Here is a 23,106-nt window from a genome sequence, read left to right as displayed (position 1 = left end):
CGAGTGTTGCATTTACATGACTAGCTTGATCTTTACCGATTGAGTTAATGCCAGTGCTATGGCCACCGATCTCACTACCACTGCCACTGATGATGCCGTTCTGGCTGTTGATGTTGATATTGTGGTTATTATTATTGTTCGCTGTGGTGCTACTACCAATGATTGTGCCACTATTCGTTTGATGGTTATTATTGGGATTGAGATTGATATTCTGGCTGTTGTCGATCTGATTGTGATTATTATTGTTGAATCTACTCGAGATGAGGTCGCTGTTGCTGTTCTTGCCGTAGTTCTCGTTCGAGTTATGCTTACTGTTTATGCCGGCGTTGCCGTTCTGCGAGATGCGCGTGTTGTGCGAACTGTGCGAATGCTGGTCGGGTTCGGCGTCCTCGTCATCGGGTCCAAAACCGGAGCCAGAATAGTCTGGTTCTTTCTCTAGATCTTCGTGTATCTGCAATGGGAAAGGGTGAAGAAATAGAGATTAGTTGGGATCTTAAAATATTTGGAAATGGTTCTATAAGGCAAACCAGGGAATGCCTGTTAAAAAAAGATATGGGTGGGCCACATATATCACAAATCACTAGGGCTGAGGTGTCTAAAAGTATGCAACAATATATGTCAATGAATTAATTTAAAAATACATCTATACTTAGTCACTGCAACCTGTCAGAACCATAAAATGACATTTTAAATTAAATTCAAAACCCTGAATACTTGAGTGGTACCCCCCATTATAAGGTAATACAATTGTTACCCTGTGAAGCGTTTTTTCATCTTTATAGGAAGTTAAAATGTATATTATAAATGGAAGTCCCTAAAATATGAAAGTATTTTACTTAAGTTTAGGGATAAAGAGCAAATATAATATATATTTTATATATTTTTAAATAAAGAAAACAATCTAGAAACCCAAAACATTTTCCCAAGTGTCGCTTGATGCGAATAAAGGACATTTCCCATAACAAAGCCCCAGCTTTGTGCGCAACAAATGGCAGCAATTTTCCATAGAAAATTATGCACGGCCCCCGTGTGTCCTTGAGCTGTTCCACATTCGCGTTTGAGATGCTAAGAGGGATCCCGACCCTTGGGTCATGTCCTCCGGCCTTCGGGGAGCCCATTTCGTGGGGCCCATTGTCTGACTGAGCTTCGACTATGACTGTGACGGGTTTTTGCGGTTTACTCGCACCAAAACAAGTACCAAACCCCCACACAGAGGGGGGTTGGGCAAAAAGGACACATACAGCACCGCAACAACTGTGACCAGAACCAATTGGCCCAGAGACCATAGACCAGAGACAGCCGTGGGCCAACTAAATGACAGAGACAATTCCCGGCCGCAGACGCCTGCTCTTGTTTATTGACTTTAATTTCGTTTGTCGCTTGTTCGGGCCATAAAAACAGTGGCCAAAACAGTGAAAACATTGGCATCGATGGAGGTAGTGGCAGCAAACTTAATTGAATTTCTTCACGCGTTATGAAATGCCCTATAAAAGACTTGGCAGTTGGCCAGCCAGCCACCCAGCTAACCAGTGACACTTGTTGACCCCCGACCCCATAATTTTAGCCCACATGTATTATATAGACAAGGCCGACAACGACCGTGAGTAATGGGGAATGAGCTCAAATTGAGTGATTATGGCTGCCAGCAGAAGCAATTAATTTTCCAATGAAAGAGAATTGAAATTTGTTTTCATTTGAGCTCAAATTAAATTTTGCCAGCAGAGCTTGGAGCATTTGTTTCCATTTGTTTCATTGAGTCGAGGATTTACAAACAAATTCTGTCCCTGTTCAGCGGCATTCATAACGGAAAATTGAAAGCACACAAGCCTGGGGGCTGCCTTTTCGGCAAATACGAAAATTTAAAAACAAATGTGAAAACAGGATGATATGGGAGTGAGGACTGTAGGCATACCCCTTGGTACCGCTTTCTACAAAATAATATTCGAAGCCCGAGAAAATGTTGTTTAATTGTTTGTAAACCAATCCTCATTTAAAAGTTGATTTTCTGAGATATCATGTTCTAAACTTTTTAATTGCTTTCTCATTTTTGTTCCCAATTAATTTAACTGTATTTATATGGCATATAATGATCAAAACTTCAAGTAATTTTGTTTTCAGTGCTAGACAGAGGATACAATTTGAATGCCAATTGAATGATAACATAAAATATATATTTTGTGCATCCTATCTTATCCACAAATATACTCAAGCAGTCGAAAAAATATGGAAAGCAAGGCACACAGACATTATCCCTGCAAATACATTTCAATTTTCGCAACTGTTTTTGTTGTTTCATGCATTTTCGTTTCGTTTAAAATTTAATTAAAATATTTGTGCATTGCGTATACGCAGTGTTGCGCACTCAAACTGAAACTGAATCGAAACCCACACCGCAGCATATATCATCCTGTGCAGGACAGTTGGCAAGCAAACGCTTGACCAAAAGCACTCATAAATATTCCTCCAGCGAAAGAAGGACGTTATTGTGGGTGGCAATGGGTGCTGGCTGGAGATTTGGAGGTTGAGGGGATAGGAGTGCACCCCAAGTGGCCATAAAGCATGCGGAAAAACAGAAAAAAAAGGGGGGGTAAAAAGTGTTTGTCCCGGCGCTTGCAACACTTTCTCGTTCTGGCCCGAGTTTATTTAAAGCGTTTTGTGAGCTGCTCTCCTCGCTTTTCTGCCGGCCTCGCTGTTTTGCCGCTTGATTTATGCTGCAATTAGCAGTCAGCAAAATGGGGCAAGGCAGTAAGTAGAAAGTGGCGAGTGGCAGCCTCTCACATGACTTAGCACGGACTCGGGGCCACCATGTTTTGGTTCTTAAATGAAGTCCTTCCTGCACAACTTGCAGTTTCGTTGTTCACGAGTTATAAGGCAACATTTAAACGATTATGGGCAAAAACTTTTCACCAAAGGAGACAGGATCGATTGGAACTGCGGCTACAACTGTGGCCAACCGAAACGACCCAGAGTGCAATGTGAATTTATGCAATAAATTGCTTTGTTAATAAAACACGAAGCGAAAGGTGGGTGGGTGGTGCAAAAGCCAGAAAGCAGATGCTGCACCATCCTGAGGTGCAATGTGGGTCATGCATGAATTTAAATGATGTCATTTCATCGGGACCCTGGAACTCGGAACCGGGGACCACCTGCTGCCATCCAGGCTCCGAAAATGGGAATGGTATATGCTTTTCCACTGCATGCCGCATTAAATTTGCATTTGCTGGCAGCTGATGCCTCTGCTGATGCTGCTGCTGCAGCTTCTTTGGCTCTTTGGCTGGCCAACATGGCGTATGCTTGACACCATTTTGATATATGACAGCGAAAATGAAATATTCCAGCAAGCTGGGCCCGAGCATTTCCATAAAACGGAAATTGTTTCAATAAAGCGTTTAAAAACTTCTTCAAAGAGGGGGGTGCGAGTGCAAAAAACTTGGCTAGCAAAATGAGAAAATAAGACAAGGAGCCGAGAGCAACCTTCGTAATGAGCGAAAATTGTGTCAGTCAAACTATAAGAAAATGGGGGGAAAACTATTGTAGAGACGAGCGGAAAACAGAAAAGTGAAGTTAAGAATGGTTGCAAGGCACGTTTCATGCATAAACAACAGCTCGAGTGCAGCTGTTTTTCCATTCATTTTTTTGACTTTTACAAATATCAAAGAAGTTGTCATGGTACTGAGGAAAAAAAGTTTTTCCACCCACATTCTCGTTCCCATTCAGCATAATTAATGCCTGAAATTTCATCTCAAAAGCTTCAAGAGATCAAAAACAATCCACCCACACATGTACCATCACCATCAATCCTTTATAAACCAAACAAATCCCTTCTAAATCCTGTACGATTTTATTTTGTAAATGAATTTCCAAACTAAATACAAGGAGCTTTCAATTTGCCCAGCAACATCAGAGAAGCTGTTTTGGCCAACTTTCTGTTCGGTGAAAAAGTTTCGGCTAACGAGTAAATTGTCGATTTGACAATGTTCGAAAAGTGCGTGACTTGAGTTGACCGAGTTGCCAGAAACATTTGGGAAAAATCCTTGGCCAGGGCAAGTTGGTGTTTTCCACTTTGACCCACTTTCTTCCCCTTTTCTCCACCCCTCCCCCTAGATTTTACGTAACCACTTTGACCCTGTGTGTTCTCAGCAAATTTCGCATTGTGAATGCTACATTTTTCGGGAGCCGAGTGGCCTGCTAAACATTTGCATGGGTATTTCTGCAGGAAATGGCCAAAGTTTGTCTGGCCAGGGAAATGGAATGGGAAAAGTGGCAAGGGAAACCAACCACAATCCCTGGAAAATTGATAGTCCTAGCCAATTCCTGAGTTCGTTCTCGGCTTTGTTTTCCCAGCATTGGCATTGCTCAATAATTGCTCCGAGTGGAATCTCTGGGGGGAGTCCTAATTTATTTACATGCACTTGCAACTTGGCCTACGGGGAGAAAAGTATAAAAAAAAGTGGGGGGAGAAAAGCCGACTCAGCTCAACTCCGGGGAAACTCAATTTTCCAGTTGGAAGATAACTTACGGCTTTATTTAGACAACGAAATTGAAAATTCGTTTCGTTACTCTTTTGTTTTCCTCCTTCCACTTGTTCACTTGGTCCCTTTCCGACCGGCAAGAACTTTTTCCAAATGAATATATATATAGAGATAGACAAGTTCTGAGCTGCTTGGTATTTTATTTTCTATTTTCCTATCTACTTGCTTATTATTTTGCAATTGCCCATTTACATTTAGATGGGAGTAAAAGCTTATAATCTAATGAACAGACGAAAAGGGTTTTGTAAACTACTTGAAAACTAGTTAGGACCCACACTTCACGTTTTGCATATTCAATGCTAGCTAAAAATAATACTTTTGGGTCTTTCATAACAGGATTATTATATTCAAGTCATTGAAAATATTACAAGCCCTTTAAACTAACATACACTTTGTTGATCTTTGAAACGATTTTGTTACTTAATTGATATTTAACCCTAAAAACCTGACAATTTCCCCTTTTCATTTATATTTTTTGTTGTTCTCCTTTGTTGCTTTTCCCTTGATAAGCTTTTCATTGCAAATAATTGCTTTTTAAATGCAACAAATGAGCAACAGAGAATTTTCCTCATTTCTTGCCCTTCTTTTTGTATGTGCTGCAAATTGAAAAAGTTTTTTTTTGGCAAAATAGCGCGATGTTTTTGCCTTTGAATGCCTCTCAAGAGTTTTCACAACTTTCACTCGCAAACAAACGCAACGTACACACACACAGATATTACAAAGAAAATTGTGTCGTGGCCTTGCTGTTAGCAACAATTGTTGTTCTTGTTGTTATTGTTGTTTGGGTTTTCCCTCCACCATTTTTGTCTGTATTCTATCTGCACAACTCTTCAACGAAGAAAAGCCTTTTGTTGCATACCATTGTGCAAGGCCACGCCCACCCAAAACGCCTCTGGCATAATTTGACACTTAATTGGCAGCTGCATTGCGGCGTGAAAAGCGGGAAAATCCTGGGAAAAACAGCACATTTATCAAGCTCAAGTCTTTCGGCGTTGTGAACGCCACTTTTGCTTAATTTCTGATGTTCTTTTATTTTTACTTTTTTAAGGTTTTATCGTTTTACCTTTAAGGGATGCCGATGGGAATTCGGAGGCCAATTTGTATGTCCCTGTGGTGTTTTTTTTTTTTTTTACCATTTTATCAGCCGGCAGAGATTTATTTACGAGCATTTTTTTTCGGCAAGGTTTTAATGTTTTTTTCGTGTTCAAGTGACATAGATTTTCGACTCCCTGTCCTGTTCTGGGAGTAGCAGAAATTTGCCAACGCGACAAAACGCAACGAGGCATTTGCCTTGGACACCGCAACCACCATCATCATTATCATCATCATTATCCTCGCAAAAGTTCCAGCTCATCAGCAGACGGAAAAATCAATAACCGCACCCAGGCTTTCCTTTTTTTTTCGGCTTGCTCTTTTTCTCTCCTATCTTTTCATTTTTTATGAATTTTTTTCTGCGCAGTTCTCGCACAAATAAATTAAAAGCCGCATCATCAGCATTAGCCGACAGGAAAGTAAATCTGTGTTAGCTGTAAAACAACCCGGCCATTTGCCTTCATAAATAATCATTTTCATATTTAAAGCAGCGACTTATCTGTTTTTTTCCCCCCTGTTTTTTAAGCCTATTTCCGCGGCTGGCAATTAATAAATGAGCTTAGGGCTCAAAACACGAGACCTGCAATTCAGTCGGGAGAAGGTTGGGAAAGCGCTTGCAACATTTACTCCAGATTCCGGGGATTGCTTGTTACTTATGCTAATTGCAAAAGCTGCTCCTCCGGCTGCAGCTTATGGCATTAATAATCCTTTTTCCAGGTCCTTTTTGGCCTAATCGAAATTGATCAGCAGGCCAAAGGGGAAATATGGGTTAAATTGGCAGGATATGAAAGCGTTATGGGGGGGGCCCGAGATGATGTTTAATTCAGTCCCCAAAGTAATTTGCATATGAAGTCGCTGTTTCTGTGATACATTTTGCGGCTAATAAGGAAACATTTTCATTACAGCCACTTGGCAGGACCCCGAAGAGCTGAGCCGCATCCAAGCCATAAACTGCTGCTAAAAGGTGCAACGGCACTGGGGGAAAATCAGGATGGGGCTTGTTTGAAGACATTATAGAAATATATCTTGGGATTCGAGATTATAATTAGTCTAATTTGGTAATATGGTACAGTTTTCATATACCTTGTAGAGTGTTAGATTTAAGCTAAGCATATATTTAGGGACCTATTATAATTTTTTTTTATTTTAAAAATCACAAATTAACAATTATTTTTGAGAATCATTTAAGAATCATTTTTGATTCTTTTTCAAAAGATTTTAGATAAGACTTGTTTGTTATTTTTAATTCAAAAAGGTCTGATATATATATATAATGTTAAACAAATGTTTTTTATATTTATACAATCCTTTAACTGATTTAAACTATTATTATTGGTTAAAGCTTCTACATTGCTTAAACCTTAATTGGATTATATTTGCTTGTTAAACTCGAGCTAACTATTATGCCTTCAAAACTCAACACAAGTACTTCGTAAACTATTTTTCTCACTGCAGTATATGCGAGGATCTTGCGTAAAGTTTCTGCATTTTAATTGCACCAACAGAAGGGTTGGCTGGGCAAGATTGTTCACCAAGAGGAGCGGCTGCATCCACATCGGGCTTAATGTGCTGATGCCAGAAAAGGACTAAGAGCCGCCGAAGGAAGTTAAGGAAGTGAGGCTCAAGCACACATCTTTGTATGTATGGATGTGGGTTCTAGAAAGGCTAGTGGGGATGTTAGTAGAAAGGAACTTTGGAAACTTGACTGACTGCATCTGCTCCAAGTTATTCAGCTGCCACTCCTTCCAATGGCCCCGCCCCTGTTACCGTTGCACATCATTAAAATTTTAATGCAACTCATGGGTTTTAGCCCCTTTAGCCCGGCGACAATGCTTGTGGGCGTGGCCCGAACAGTTCTTGCTCAGTCAATTGCGAAAGCTTAGAAAGCGGCAAGAAAAGCGTCGCAAAATGTGGAACGGAAACCGAAAGAGGTTGCTGAAAATGGGGTAAAGTGCGGGAAATGGGTGAGGGGGTACCAAACAAAGTGTGATCGACTGTGCGATGAGCTGCACATAATTGTTGCCTAAGCTGATTGCTATGGAATCTGTTTAGTGAACGCTAGAATAACTTTCTGCAAATGGAGGCAAAAAGAAGAAAACAAGCAAAAATAGAAGAAATAAATACAAATTCTATGATTTTAATGGAACTTTAGTAAAATGAGTGAAATGAGTTCTTCACAATTATTTGCTTTAAGATTTGTAAATATGAAACATTTCACAACGGTTTTGAAATCGCTTATGGGTGCCTAAAAGTATGCTTGAAAAAATATTTTGTTATCATTTGGGACGAATTCAAAGGAGTTTGGGATTCAAAATATACTGCTGCATACTTTTAGGCACATTTACTAGTAACTTCTGTGGAACCCTGGAAACAACTAAATTGTTTATGTTATTTAAACATATAAATACAATATTTATATTTAAATTGATTGACATTTATACACTGGTCGGCATATGTATTTTGACAAAACAAAAGTTAAGTATTCTTATAACTTGAATTTACTTCTTGTAAACTATAGGCATCAATGGAAAGGTAATTTAAATGCCGTTTGAATAATACAATACATTTCTTAACCCATTCAGTATTTATTGAAAAGGACGAATTTGTGTAAATCAACTTAAAAATTTTTTTTTTTAATTTTTTCCTCGACTTGAAGACTTAAATTTTTTGATGCAAAAAGTTTCTTCAAACAAAAATAATAGTAACTGCAAAAAGAATTTTTCAAAAATCATTTTTCTTATATTTTTTATGATTTTTTGAAAATGCTGAAAAACAGGCATTTGAGCCATATTTTTCTCTTTTTCATACAAATTTTTTCCGACATTGTCACCTTCAAAAAATCATAAAAAATATAAGCAAAATGATTTTTGTAAAATTCTTTTTGCAGTTACTATTATTTTTGTTTGAAGAAACTTTTTGCATCAAAAAATTTAAGTTTTCAAGTCCAGGAAAAAAGTTTAAAAGTAGATGTTTACACAAATTCGTCCTTTTCAATAAGTACTGAATGGGTTAAGAAATGTATTGTATCATTCAAACGGCATTGAAATTACCTTTCCATTGATGCCAAAGTTTACAAGAAGTAAGTTCTAATTATGAGTATATTTAACTTTTGTTTTGTCAAAATACTTATGCCGACCACTGTATATTTAAAGATAACGAAATATGTCTCACTCAGCTTAATAAAAATAAAAAAGGATTTAAGTTTTAAGTACTTCAATTTAAATAGTATTTCACGTTTAGAGCTCTTTTAGTCAGAACCAATCAATTAAATAAAAATTAAAGAGCAAATAAAAGTTTTATAGTACTTCAAAACAAACAGTATTTCACCTTAGAGCTATTTTAACCAGGATCAATCAGTTAAAGAAAAATTAAATAAAGTATTTTAGTTTTTATTACTTCAATTCAAACTGTATTTCAGTTTTAGAGCTCTTTCAGTCAGTATCAATCAGTTAAACAAAACTAAAATAAATGATTTAAGTTTTTAGTACTTCTACACAAACAGTATTTCACTTTTAGAGCTCTTTTAGTCAGGATCAAGTTCTTTTCACTGGGGCCAAGGCTCACCTTGAACTGCTGCTGGCAAGGGAGGCGAACAAGTGCTGCTCATTAGTGGCTGAAAATGCAGAATCAATATGCGTGGCCATGCATGTGAAGCACCTGGAATACGTGCCATTCAATACAACCCAACCACCTACCACACTTTGCTGCCGACTTCGTTCCTTGCTTCGGTGGGAATGCAATTAAAATCAAAATGAAAGGGTTTGTCATTCGACTCTCGGTTATGGCTACTTCAATCGACATAATGTTTTCCATTTAATCAAGCTCATATTGTGACACTGATTGATTGAGAGACCGCAATGCTATGCAACGACCTCTTAACCTTGCCACAGGCATTGTAAACATGTGCAATCCAAATAAATATTCATGGAGATGCTCACACTACACGACCTCGACCACCCGACCACCCCCTTGTGACCACATTCGAATCCGAGGCAACAAAGCGGATGCAGCTGCTCGGAAATGCAATCATCGCCAGCAGCACGTAGCAGCAAATGTAATTAACTTGGCAGCTGTGCCACGCCCTAAAAAATGTAAGGAAAGCATCAGCAGGACCCGGGAAAAGAATTCCAATGCTGAATTATTCATGGCAGTGGCAGTGGCAGTTGCTTGACCCAGGCCAAGAAGGCAAAATGTAAAAAGAACATGAAGAACTCCTGCCAGGTTCAACAAACTCGCCTCACGTTGCGCCTAAAAGCATGCAACACTCAAGAGTGCGGTTACAAGTCAAATTGCCGGCAGGAAGAGCCGCATCCCCATCCTTTTCTTCCCCCTTGTCTCGCCCAAAGGCCTCCTGACAAACGACAAATGGCAGTTAAAGGAGACTCCAAGTAGGGAGGCTTTTCCAAGTGTACGGCAAGAAAATTTCCCAGAATTCTCAAGAGGTTTAAGGATAATAATTTATGTGACCAAAGTAAGCTAGAAGTTATTTCACTGGGGAAAACTTATAAGACATGTAGTATGCCCAAAGCTAAAAACGTTTTTATCTCTAAGTCTAACAGGTAAACTTTTCTTTGGCTTCTAAACATTTATTCGTTTAAAGAATAAAATTAAAAATAAAATGAATGCCTTTTTGACCTCCAAAATAAAGTAGTTTCTAGGTAATACAATTTGTAGAATCCACTAAAAGTGTAACTCTTATATACAAATATATCATATCTACAATTATTTTAAAAGTCAAAGTTATTTTTTCAGTGCACACAATACTTGATACTTTTAATTTATTTTCTGTGCAGAGAAAGCCGCTGCTCGTCCGCAGAAACGTAGACATTTCAACGTTTTCTTGCAACCAGGCAACTGTTTCTTGAGCAGGACCTGCCCAAGACGCATCCTTCCATCCGTCTCCTTCCTCTATTACCATCTCTATCTTCTTCCTCGTCTGTCAGTCAGTCAGACAGTCAGTTTCGGGTTCCCAGGTCCGGTGAGGGCAACATAATTGAGGCGACCCCTCCACTTGGCCTGTGCACTCGCAGTGGAGAGACTACCTACCCATTCTTCGTCCAGGATTTGCAATTCAAAATGCTGGCGGCCTTTTGATGAGTTATACCCGTAGACCCATTCACCATCCTTCCTCTGCTGGCTTGCAATTTGAGTTTTGAGGTGCTTCGAGTGCAGTTGTGATGCACAAAACGGTGCTCTAATTGAAGTACATTCCGTGTAACAATAACAATCGATGGGAAAGGTAGGGAATTGAATGGGGGCGAACGAGATGAGTAGAAGGTCTAATCAAAATCCGGGATAATCGCTGAAATGTATGCAGCCACATCAAAGATACTTGGGGGGCCAAAACCAATTTGTGCTCTTTCCTGGCCGGGGCCTAAATCTGATTATGGCTTAAAGGGGAAGGACCCTTTCCCCTATTTTCCAACAGCCTTCCCCCTAATCTGAGTTTTAAGCGAGTGAATTTTATGGCAGGGTTTGCAGCTACAAATTGTCGTAAAGTTAAGCGAATTTATTGGCATACATAATGCATGAAGGAAGTCCTAAATTCTCACTTTCCTACCCAAAAATACAATGCGCATAGCGTTAGAGACAAACAGTGAAAACAAAATGGCGACAACGCCCCCATCATCATCGTCGCCATTTTCCCCGCCCGAAAGAACCCCCTAGCATTTTCCTAACAATTCGCGTCGTCGTCGTCAACTTTGACAATGACTTTTCGCCTGGCTTCCAAATGTTATGCCAGCAGTCTCAGTTTTCCCACCCATTTTCCCTTCATTTTTCCCTGTCTGTATTTACGCATTTGTATGCGAAGGGCCACCTTCTATTCTGATGTTCTCGATTTTGTTATTGTTGCTGCAAATAGAACGATTCCTTTGTTGTGCAAGGTGATATGGCAACTTTGGCTTTAAGTTTGCATAGCTAGGTAAATAGAAGCAAAATGAAAATGATTGCACAACTAAGTGAAGTGGGGATTTAAATATTTTGAAGAGTCAAATATAAACCAACTTGCAGGAATAATTAGTTTTAATATTTAACCTTTCATGAATGACTGAATTTCATTTTAATAAGTTTAAAACCAATTTAGAAGGACAAATAAAGCTAAGGAAATAACATAAGGAGTAGTCCATTTGGAGTATTGTTGGTTTAAAGTATTGGTTTAAGTAGTTTGCTCAAGGCATCTTATTGATGCGTGTGTTACGACTGGTTTTTAATGATTTATTTAACATTCTTAATTTGATTTATATATTCTTCTTAAGTATTCATGGAAAACTAATAATTTTAATATTCAAGCAATCATTTAGCTAAACAGTAAACGATTGCAGAAAATGTATAAATGATGAGCGATTTTAAACACATTTCAAAGTGGATTACATACACCTCCTGCTGGGAGAGTATTTTCTTTTAAAATGGTTTTAATTCTAGTTATTCCCCCACAATTATGCTTTTCAGCAAACGAGGTTTTTTTTTAAAACGACTCCTTTGCCATTTTAGACATTCCTTTAGAGAGTATCCCATTACCAGCTGAAAGCTAGCCAAATAGGCCACCTCCAGTGTCTCGTGCTTTGGGCGTTTAATTCAATAGACTTACAGGCTTGTCTGCGACAACGTGGCGTATGCGCAATAACCCACAAAACAGACAGCGGCAGATGTCTCATAAAAAGGAGCTGTGCTATCCAGCTTTCCACTGCCCCACCGAAAAACCGTTTGGCCCCCGTGGCCTCGGATTACTGATGTTGTGTTTTGGGTGGTGTTTTGGGATTGGGACTGAGGGACTCATTTGGTTTACTCTGGGAATTATGTTATGTGAAATAATGCTGCATCATTTGTACACTCGTATGCTGGCCCAAAAGCAGAACGACATTGAGTAATGAATGCAAGGCACTAGAGGATGATGTCGCCCCCTCTGCCTGTCTGTCTGTCCTTCTACTCTATGTGAATCCTTTCTTGGCATTAAAAAGTCGGATTTTTCTGCATTTGCTAGATGGGGTAAAAAAGGAAACGCATGCCATAAACTCATTTGCGGCTGTTCGCTGGGACACACACACACAAACCCAGTCTCAATAAATTTCAATGTCTATCGGCTAAGAACCTCCTTATTTTCCAACAGTTGACAGCTGTGGGTGGCATGCATTATGTATTATGTGAGCTGTCACCAATAAATTCCCATGTAAGCAACTGATATTGACAGCTTGAGTACGACAACGTAGCGTTGGAAATTATATGCACGTACTTAAGCACAGGCAGCTGCTGGTGTGGAGTATGGTGGAGAATCTATTCCTGAGTCCAGAGTCCTGAATCCTGAGAACAGGATACAGGATACAGCATAATAATGGGCAGCATATTTCGCACCACCTAACCACATCATCAGAATGGCGAAGGGGGGTGTGCCAGGACCTGTTTACACAACACATTCTGTGGCTTACTTTTTCGGGCGGAGACTCCTCCCCTTCCATTATTCCATTCTAGCCATGTCAATCGATGTTAATTTATTGTCAATGCGCATTTCTCTCTCTCTGCGACACAAATACCAATGCAGGGGCTTACCCGTTTGCCTCTGTGGGTTTGTGTGTGTGTTATGCAAAAAGGCTTTTCCTCTTGGCCATCCACAAAAACACGTGCGCCATGTGCACGTTATTAATCAACAAGGACCTACGACAAGCTCGTTTTCCCCCCTCCCTTCCACTCGGGCTTTGTCCATTCTGGAAAATGCAACGACAATTCTCAGTGTTGCTACACTGAGAACAAAGTTTATTTTAAATTTAACAAAATATAACTATGTATTTAGCAACAAAGAATAAATTTTTTGTTCCAAGCCAAAGATGTTAGGAAGTTTAATAATATAAACAGTAAATCAACAATAAAGATTCCGGTTATAGAAAAACCTAACCTTCAAAATAGAAAGACAGGAAAAGATTGTTTCACTTTTGATAATCTATCAAGGATCCTTAAAAGAAAAACATTTTTTAACATCTTATTTCCTTTAATAGTTCATTGGTTGAAAATATTTAAAATCAGATTTAGTTAAGGTTTTATATAACTAACTTTTAACTAGTCAGGGAACGCTGGAAAAGGGAATAATACATAAGACAGAACGTCAATGAATTAGACTATATAAGAATATTTTTGAAGAGCGTATCTGTTTTTTATATAAAAATATTTTTTTAAAATGTATCTTAAGTTCGAAACAACAAAAGTTAAATTTCTTTAGTTTAGTAAAACTTTCAGCACTCTAAAATGTCGTACTGCAACCCAGCAATCTCTATCAGCAATCTCTTTCCTAGAATCAAATCCATGGTTTTAGCCTTTTTTTCCCAGTGTAATTCTGTGTGCTCAGTGATGCTGAGCTGTTGGCTGCGTGCGTTGCATGCATTGCAGCTTATTACATACGAACAAACACAATCGCATGGAGGCCAAAATCATCACATATGCATGCATAGGTTTGCATATGTATGCCTACGCCTAAAAGTGCACAACAAAAGTTCATTATCTTGTTGACACGTCCCACAAAAATTGGCTTAAACAGGCGCTTAGCCTGAATAGCTTTAAATATTTAAGTTTCCAGCCAATCCATCGTCGACCGATGGGAATCATTTATCAAATGCAGCGCTGATTAACTCGGAGCCAAGAAGAATGACATATTAGAGCTCTGACTGAATAATCTGCGTATCTATCATAATTTAGGGAGACTCTGCTCCCAGCGAACCATTAATAACACAATAATAATGAATCCCCCGAGGAGGAATGACTAGAATAACAGCGAGAAGAGGAAACCATGCGAATCCATCAAGCCACTGGCCTAATCACTTTAAAGATCCAGCTGTAGTAGTAGTTGGCCCAAAAGATCAACAGAGCGCATAATAAATTGCATTTAGTTTCCTTTTTTTTTTTTTGCAATTTTTTTGTGTGTTACCAAAGAGAGAAGAGATAGAATTAGGAGCTATGGGAAAAAAAAAATGTGAAAAGCCAGCACATGGGAGACGTTTTTACGTTTGTCAGTTGCATAAAACATAAAAATGCCAACACATTCGGACGGACATGAGCCATGATGGCACATGCCAAGAGCAGGCAGCATCCTACAGGCCGCATCCTACAGGCTACAGGCTCCAGGACCACCGCACCGGAAATGGTGCAAAAAGCGGAACGGGAGCGGTTGTCGGAAAACGGAGGACGGGGCTTGGGGGAAATTAGAAAAACGCCATGGTGCAAAGGAGGTAGAGAGCCTTAAAAATATGTAAAAAAAAAGAGAAACGCTTAGTCTAAACATACCCTCGCATTCCAATTATAAAGCTATGAGTGTTTTATACAGAACCAATTTTAGTAATTAGACTATCAACGCTATTAATTATATATATTTTTTAATACACTGATAGCCAAATATACCAAAAGATTTATAATGATAAAAAAATTTAAGGTGGCACATTTTTCAGGACTAGTTTTTATGCTTCTATATTATAAGAACTAATACTTTGTAGACTACTTAATATTGTTTGCCAAAATGTTACTTCTCAAAGAATTTTGAAAAATCAGAAAACGGAGTATGTGAAAAGAAATATTTTCTGTAAACTATCAAAGTTCTGTAAATTGTATTATTTATTATTTTTGTAATTTTATCTTCATTAATTTTTTTTAAATTTCCAACTATTTTCAAAATATTTTGATTACATATCAAAAATTTACACAGTACAAAGTAGTAATTAAATTTGACTATTTATTTTTCAACTTGGAAACAAGTTTGTTGCTAAACAACAACATAACAAAGGCCTTCCTTTGCACGGGCAGGAAAATGAAATCCGCTTCGGGGGATTTATTTGCATACTTTTATAGACAAAGCTGACTGAAATCCCTGCTAAATGTCCAGCAGCACAGTTTTTTAGTAGTTCCCTTCGTTGCCATGCAACATTAATGCCCGAGTCAATAGCTTTCGAGGGATTGTTGATCTAGTCACAGTTACTCGTTAAAGTATGCAACGTGCCCCGCATGTAGGAGTTCGCTGATTGAATTCCGCGAAAAAGTTTCTCTCTCAATTTTCTATTTATGTTGGTCCTTCGCCCCTTTTGCGCCGTCAAAAGAGCACAAAATGTTTAATTAAATTCACGCGGCAATAGGAAAGAAATCGGAAACCGAAACGAGCCAAGAAAAATAAACGAAAAAGCCAAAGAATTTAATTAAACTTTTTCTATTTTTACTCGCTCGAGTTCACGTCTTTTTCCGCAATTTTTTTTTTGGCCGCAGCAATGTCAGCCACGCATTTTAATTAGTTTTTTTTTTTTTTTTGCTTTCAAGTATGAGTGAGCGGAAATGGGCGCGTTTGTGCTAAAAAGGATTCAAAAGTGTGGGCACACAATTGACGCCTCCTGGGCGGAAAAGCAGGCACAATGCTGTCAAAAAACTTTCAAACAAATGTCGCTCACATGCCAAATGCACATATTACACACCCATACTAATAGCACAAAAAAGGTGTTGAACATTAACATTTCATGTGCATAAACAAATGAGTTTTTCCAGCGTCAAGTTTTGATTACGTAACAAACGTTTCAGCCCAACTTTTTCACATATGGTTTGCATATTTTTTTTTGCACATTGAATGGGTTACATTTTTTCGTATATCAGGTTGGTTAAAAACAAAAAAAAGGAAGCTATTTATATGCACGTTTATTGAATGCAGGCATTTCAATGCAGATTCTGTGGTTTAACTAGGGTTATAAAATGTAATAACTATTTATATAATTGGTTTTAAAAGTATCCATAGACAGCTTAAAATTGATACCCCGTTTTGATGATTTTATCCCGCTATTTAACTTTTATTACATTTTATTTTATTAGATAAAAAATCCCAAATGAACTGGTTATATTTTTGTTAAAACTTTTCTGTTGGATTATCGCTAAAGTTGTAAGTTTTAAAAAGTGAAATAAAGCAAAAATTGCTTTACTCGTTGAGGCGGAAAAGGTATGCGCAAAAAAGCACCAAAAAAAAACATCTATATTTATGTTAACTTTGAAAAGTGAAAGAGTGCAGACTCTTGTGATATGCAAATGGGAAAAAGAAACCCATCCGATCAGCTTACTGAATTAAGAGGGCAAACTTTCGGGGCATAACGAAAATGTAATTAACTAATTTATATGTGGTGGAATATATGTGTGGTTTATATGTGTGGAACTTACCCCGCCATGTCCGCCTGAGCCCTCGTTGCTATCATCATCGATATAGATTTCATCCCGGGGTCGAGAGGCTGCTGGTGATGGCGCTGCCGCCGATGGTTTCACGATTTTCTGCAAATAAAAAAAACATTTTCATGATATAAAATAATCATCATTTTTTTCAAACAATATTATACGATGAGTGCTTTGGTAGGGAGAATAGAAAACTTTTTTAATTTTCGCCAGAACATCATTAACTTTTTTTGAGACCTTCTGTTATAATGCAAATATTTTCATTTTATTAATTAGAGAAAGAGTAGACAGACGAAAGTTTTTCGTAAAGTTGGAGTCACAGTTATGAGAGAAGGAATTTGCAAACCAAAAAAGGATATACCGAAAAATGCATTTATATTGCCATCAGTAATTCGTATGACCGCAAGAATTTGCGATCCTGCATGAAACAATTAATTAAGAACAATGCTTAAAGTGTTAAATGCATTTTTAATGATGCACTGGAAAATCAATGAGATATGCAAATTGTGTGCGGTTCTTCCTCTCCCTTTTGGAAACCACAAAGTGTGAGGGAAAAGCAGGAAAGTCGGCGAGTTGCTGAGGCTTTTTCGGCCAAACAGCCGGACATTGCATAATTAATGGAGCCCCATCCACTTGCCCATCCAGTTCTAGGAGCTGTCCGCATTTTATGGCCCAACATAAAAAGCAGAAGACCCGGCAATGGAGGGATTGGGGATTCGGTGGGAGGTCGCCTGACCAAGTCCCGTGTTGCCTCATTAAGCCAGGGGAAATCGGGCGACTCTACTTCTTTTTATGCCCCCCTTAAATGCGAATTGATGAAGACTTTACGAGCAGCTGAAAAACTCCAATGGTTTTCCGGTTCCATGGGTAGCAGCTCACTGCGGGGGAGTATATATACATATGAAATATTTTATTTCGTTTTTCTGTTGTACTGAAATGTTGTGCCATATCCTTAATGAAGTCATTTTTACTTATTAAAATTTATTTGGAAAATTAATTGATAACGTTGTTTTTAAAAATCCATAAACATTTCTTTTTTGGAGTGTTTGATATACTGTTTTAATTCAATTCTTCGGATCAATAAATGGATTTCTCATTTTCGTGAATTGAATTGAATTCATGGAATTCTTAATTAATACATATTTATGATCATTAAATTATATTTGTCAATTTATTTTAAATTAAATTGTCGATTCTTTTACTATGTAGGGTCACATTATAACTACATTACCCTTATTAAGCATCCTAATGAATTTCATTCCGTCTTGAGTTTGTTTGTAAAAAATATATTATTTAGAGTTAGATGCCAAGACTAAATTGTATTTATTTATTTTGCAAAGAAACTAAAAAACAAGTCACAGGCAAATTACATATTTTTGAGAGTTTTTATGTAAAATAAAGTTATGCAACGATGTTAACTCCCCTCTATTTCCGGAAAGTACTATATATAGAAATCCGTGCCAACTCGCTGATCTATAAATTCCTTAAGCTTTTCCTCATTTATTTTCCAACTCATCGCGACAAAATCTTTCCCCTCCATAAGCCAAGCAAGTCACAAAGTTTGGCATAACATTTTCATTTTGCTGCACTTTTTCGCAAGCCAAACTGCGAAGCGAATTAAGTTATCTTTGTTCAGGCGTTTGCTGTTTTTTGCAGATTAGCAGGCAAGACCTGAATGCGCCAACTTGGCGAGTCAAAGTTGTCAGGGGCGAGAGTTCAGTTCTGAGCCGAGATGGTCTTAGAAGCTGCTGGCATTAAGTTTTTGGCGGGCTGTCAAGTCAGCCAGAGGCTGTCATTCATTGGGGTCGTAGGTCGGAGTTGAGCTGTGGCTGCTGCGACTGCTCTTCTCTAAACAATTTAGCTGGCAAGTTCCTTCAGCCGCCACACATAGGTGTGAATAACCGCTGGAGATAAACCCAAAAGTTTTCCTGAAGGCTGCACGGAAATAAGAAATAACTGGCAACAGTTTCTCATTCAGACTTTCCGCCCTATGCCTTATTTATATGCAACGTCTGAGGCTTGTGGCTTTGGATTTTCTGCGGGTAGAATGTTCATTCTCCTTCTTTTTTACTTTTTCGACGGAAGTCAGGCTCTACTATTGATAGATTTCCTTGTTTTCCACTCTGTCTTCTTGTTTTCCTTTCTCACTGCTTTCATAATTGAAAAATTCCCCTCTTGGCAGGCAGCAAAAGCTATCTTGCTTCTCGGACATGAAACGATTTTCCGGCTGGAAAATGTGCAAAATATTCTATGGGGAAATGTTTTGCCAGCTTCAGTTTTTACAATTTCGTATCTCTGTATTTTTTGGGCAAACGTTTCATGTATATTTTCGCCAGTCATGCCTGGCTTGTTTCATATTTTAAAATGGCTACAATTTGCCAAAAACGTTAAATTGAATTGCAGTTGGGGCAAATCCTCTCACCTATTTTTTCTCTGACAAATTGTGGCATTCAAAATAGTTGAGCGCCTTTTCGGGATGATGACAAAAACAGGCCAAGCCCCAGGCCATAAATCAATATATACATATATATTTATATATATATACATTGACAGTTTGTTCGCCTGAACGCGCGTTGTTATCGGGGGAATAAAAAAAAAGAAAATAGGTTAAAAACCCAGCCATTTTGTTTTTATGACAAAGAAAATGTATTTTTTTCGGTTCTCATCTGTCAATATTTATGGTTTGCAAATATTTTCACTGCTGGGAAATCTATAAAATGCGCACATAAATATTTTAATGTTATTGAATTGTGGAATTTACCCGACACTCAATGCCCTTTTGTGCGTTCCGACAGAATAGTTATTCACGGTCCGCTGATCGGGTGGAAAAAATTACATTTCAAATTGCTCAAACGGAGGGAATACTTAATGCGGAACAGTGGACAGATGAGAGGATTTGCTACCGCTGATTCAATTGTGGCAGGCTCATTTAATGTGTCAATTGCATTACGCTAAAACCCATCGCTTGAACAGTTGCAGTTCGCAAAAAAGTCGGATTGGCTGGCAGTTAATGCGAGCAGTGAAAGGAATGAAAAGGAGTTCAACTGACAGTCAGTGACAGCAGCTAAAGTGCCCAGTGAAGCGAAGTCGACAGCCCCAGAGTTTGTTTCACTTCAGAGTATTATCCGGGGGGACGGCCCCCGAAATGTAGGCAATACATTTCGATCCCTGCCAGAACAAGTATACGCAGCGTGGTACCCGCACAGCAAATCGGCAAAGGGCAGGTCAGCAACAAAAACGCGGCGACCCACACACACACAAAGAAACATATTCAAGTTGTCTGCGCTGTCATTATGTTGATGACAAGGCAACATTTTCTTGCCTCTGCTCGGTTTTCTTGCCGGATTCGGGTCTACCATTCCATTGTCAGCTCCATCTGCTCCTGCCAGCATGCGTATTTTCATTTGGCACCCCGAAAAACCAAAGCTAAACCAACCCAACCATTGCCAAACCAATGCCAAACCAATGCCAAACCAATGACAGCTAAGGCATTTAGCCGTTTCCGTTTGATACCCTATTAGAAAACTGTATTACCAAGTATTTCCTAGAAGATTGTAATGTCCTTACGAAAACAACAATATTTTAAATCAATTTTCAAATGATATTTAAAATTTTAAAAGGGTTATAAGTCTATGAAAGTAGAAACAATAGTAGTAAAATAATTATAACATAAAGTAATTCCAACTTGTTTTTCCAAAACTATTAACTTGTTTTTCCTAAAACTAGGATTTAACATATCTTAGCTAACATCTTAATTTGGTAATATATTTTTCAATCATTATCATACCCCTTGTACATATTTAATCACTCAATTACAGGGTATTTAACATTCTGATATAATTTACACATGTTTTGCTGTTTTCTTGTCTTTTGGCCCCAAAACTGAATGATAAATAAACCAAATGCGTTGAGGCTTAGGTGAATTGAACATTTTCATTTCGTTTTCCCGGACTTTGCCTCGTCCTCGCTGTGCGTGCCCTTTGTCCATTGAGGTGTCAAGAAGGTAAATATGAAAGCCGTCTTCCAAAATGGGCGAATAAAACCAAATCAAAACTTATTATGCGAAACACATGCACATATATATATACATATGCGCGTGGCGAGGCTTTGAGATTGTATTTTATTGCCGGCCATATGAGTGTGTGTATATCTTTGGGGAGAACTTTTATGTTTATAGTAGTCGTAAAAGCAGAGGAAACTTGACTTTTCGCATTTGTTGCTGCCTAAAACCTAATTGAACGGCAAAATTATTGCCCTTCCTTGGGGGCAAATAACAAAAATTCAACTGGCCCTAAAATAGCCAAAACAACAATAGCAATTCACTAGCCCTACTGCCATTGGGCATTAAATTTTCATTTTGCCAGGCCAAATATTTAAATTATGCACCACTCGAATTTGTTTTACATGCAAAATAACAAAAAGCTCGACAATGCAATTAGTCCGACAGCCTGGCAGTTGGAGATTTTGAGACTTTTTTATGTGGCCAGCACAAGTTCTAGAACCATCAAGAACGCACTCAAATGTAAATGGTGATAAAAGGTTAACAGAGAAAAAAATCTGCTCTTATTTTGTGTAGTAAATTTTTAATAATTAAAAAATTAACAACGAATAGTATAGAAATGTTGTAATATATCACAACATTTATAATACTCAAATTGTATTAATTCAGAAATAATTTCCATTTTCAAAAGCAACTCAAAATAATTTTAAAAACCGAACAAGTTTTTTTCATTTTTGTATAAATCTCTTAATAATATATATAACTAGTAACAAATCCTTTTGAAATACATCCCTAAAATGCTTCATGACAATCATTTCTCTCTCTGTTTGCGTGTGTGGGTCTGTATTTGTCGAGTGACTTGACAGAAAGCCAATGGCGGAAATTGCAAAACCCTCGCCCACACTCTGACACGATTCTACTTCTGGCTCTGCGCCTGAAACCTGAATCCTGAATCCCGTCAGACAGACAGTCATGCAAAATCGTGGCGCTCAAAAGTGTGCCACAAGCACTAGCACTGAAAAGCATTCAGACTGCGAATTGTTATAACACTGACCTACAGAGGGCAAAAACACACAGGTAAGTCCCCTGTATACCCCCTCGATTTTCTTGCCATCCATTCGAATCAATGGTGTCAGAGTGTGGCGAGAGGAAATAAAGGGTTCGCGCGACAGCGGATTTTCTCGCATTGTTCCTTAAAACAAAACAACAAGTATACGCACCCTTGCCGCCCAGGGGATGTCCTTAAAGTTGGCAAAAAGCAACAGTGACGCAGGGGATTTGAGCACAGCAAAATTGTCTTTGTGTTAAGGGCGACGGCCAGAGACGTAGATTAAAAAGGAGCGAGCCAAAGTGCCCGCTCGTGCCAAAATTGCCAACCGAACACTTCACCAGAAAGTTTCAAACTGACACCAAAACAAGCTGCAAACCTCAAATTAAATGTTGTGATGAAACTCTCACTTACACATGTGCAGAAGGTGCCTCTGGTCCAGCTTGTTAGGATTGAGTTTGGGAGGCTGTCAAGGACCTCTGCGCATGTGGAGCTTTTCGGAGAGAAATTGAGCTTGGGCCATCGAACTTTAAGTTTCGACCGGAAATAAAAATCTTAAGCTTTTCGCAGAGATTTATGGAAAGTCAATTTGGATAGACACTTTAGTTTTAAAATATTAAAGTTTAAAAATATTTTAAGCTCGCTTAAAATTTATTTAAAACATACATTTACTTTTTATCCATCAAATCTTTATTTGTAACATTTATCAAATATATATATTATTACATCCAGTTGTTTTCTATGTTTTCCATATCCTTCAAGGCCAGCTAAAAACATTTTTATAAGCGTTACCGTAAAATTAAGCTTAAAAAGTCATCCTATAAGCTTTAGAGTAAGATATAAACACATATTGTAAATAATTTGTAAAGACTATGTACCTAACAAATTGTTAACATTTTTCAGGATCTAAAATCAACTACAGCTTTTACAGTGTTTTAAAATGGATGTGCTATGGGCTTTTAAGTTTGTGCAATGCTTGACAGAGCTTTTCCTCTAAACTTAAGGACTGCTAAAAATGTTTGATTCCTAAACTGTAAGTTGGAAAAACGTTCTGGTAAAGCTTCATCTAAAACTGTAGTGTTAAAGTCCTGGAAAAGCTTCCACCAAAACTCCACCAGAGGTCGCTGCTGCAGACCATCAAATTGTTGAACAGAAATGATGGCAAGCAATTACCGAGGCATTCTACCAAAACTAACTAACGAGTCTGCAACTTGACAAGTAACAAGCGCCAGAGAGGAGCGAGACTTTAAAAATGAAGAAAA

At 38.2% G+C, this 23,106-nt stretch overlaps 1 protein-coding gene across 5 annotated transcripts in view; it reads right to left on the bottom strand.

Moving 5' to 3' along the window:
- LOC119548992 (syndecan) overlaps positions 1-23,106 on the bottom strand; it is a 111,377-nt gene that overhangs the window by 7,726 nt on the left and 80,545 nt on the right. For 4 of the 5 annotated variants that reach the window (XM_037856593.1, XM_037856592.1, XM_037856591.1 and 1 more), the window contains exons 3-4: positions 16,788-16,895; positions 313-451 (exon numbers count right to left, since the gene is read on the bottom strand). In XM_037856593.1, the coding sequence (XP_037712521.1) occupies positions 313-451; positions 16,788-16,895 (247 nt within the window). Of the gene's footprint in view, positions 1-36; positions 452-16,787; positions 16,896-23,106 lie in introns of all 5 variants that reach the window. The other variant, XM_037856594.1, reaches the window with a different exon arrangement.

Source organism: Drosophila subpulchrella, chromosome 2R, assembly GCF_014743375.2.
Source record: "Drosophila subpulchrella strain 33 F10 #4 breed RU33 chromosome 2R, RU_Dsub_v1.1 Primary Assembly, whole genome shotgun sequence".
In the NCBI taxonomy this organism is placed as follows: Eukaryota; Metazoa; Arthropoda; class Insecta; order Diptera; family Drosophilidae; genus Drosophila; species Drosophila subpulchrella.
This window is presented reverse-complemented; position numbering and strand designations above follow the sequence as displayed.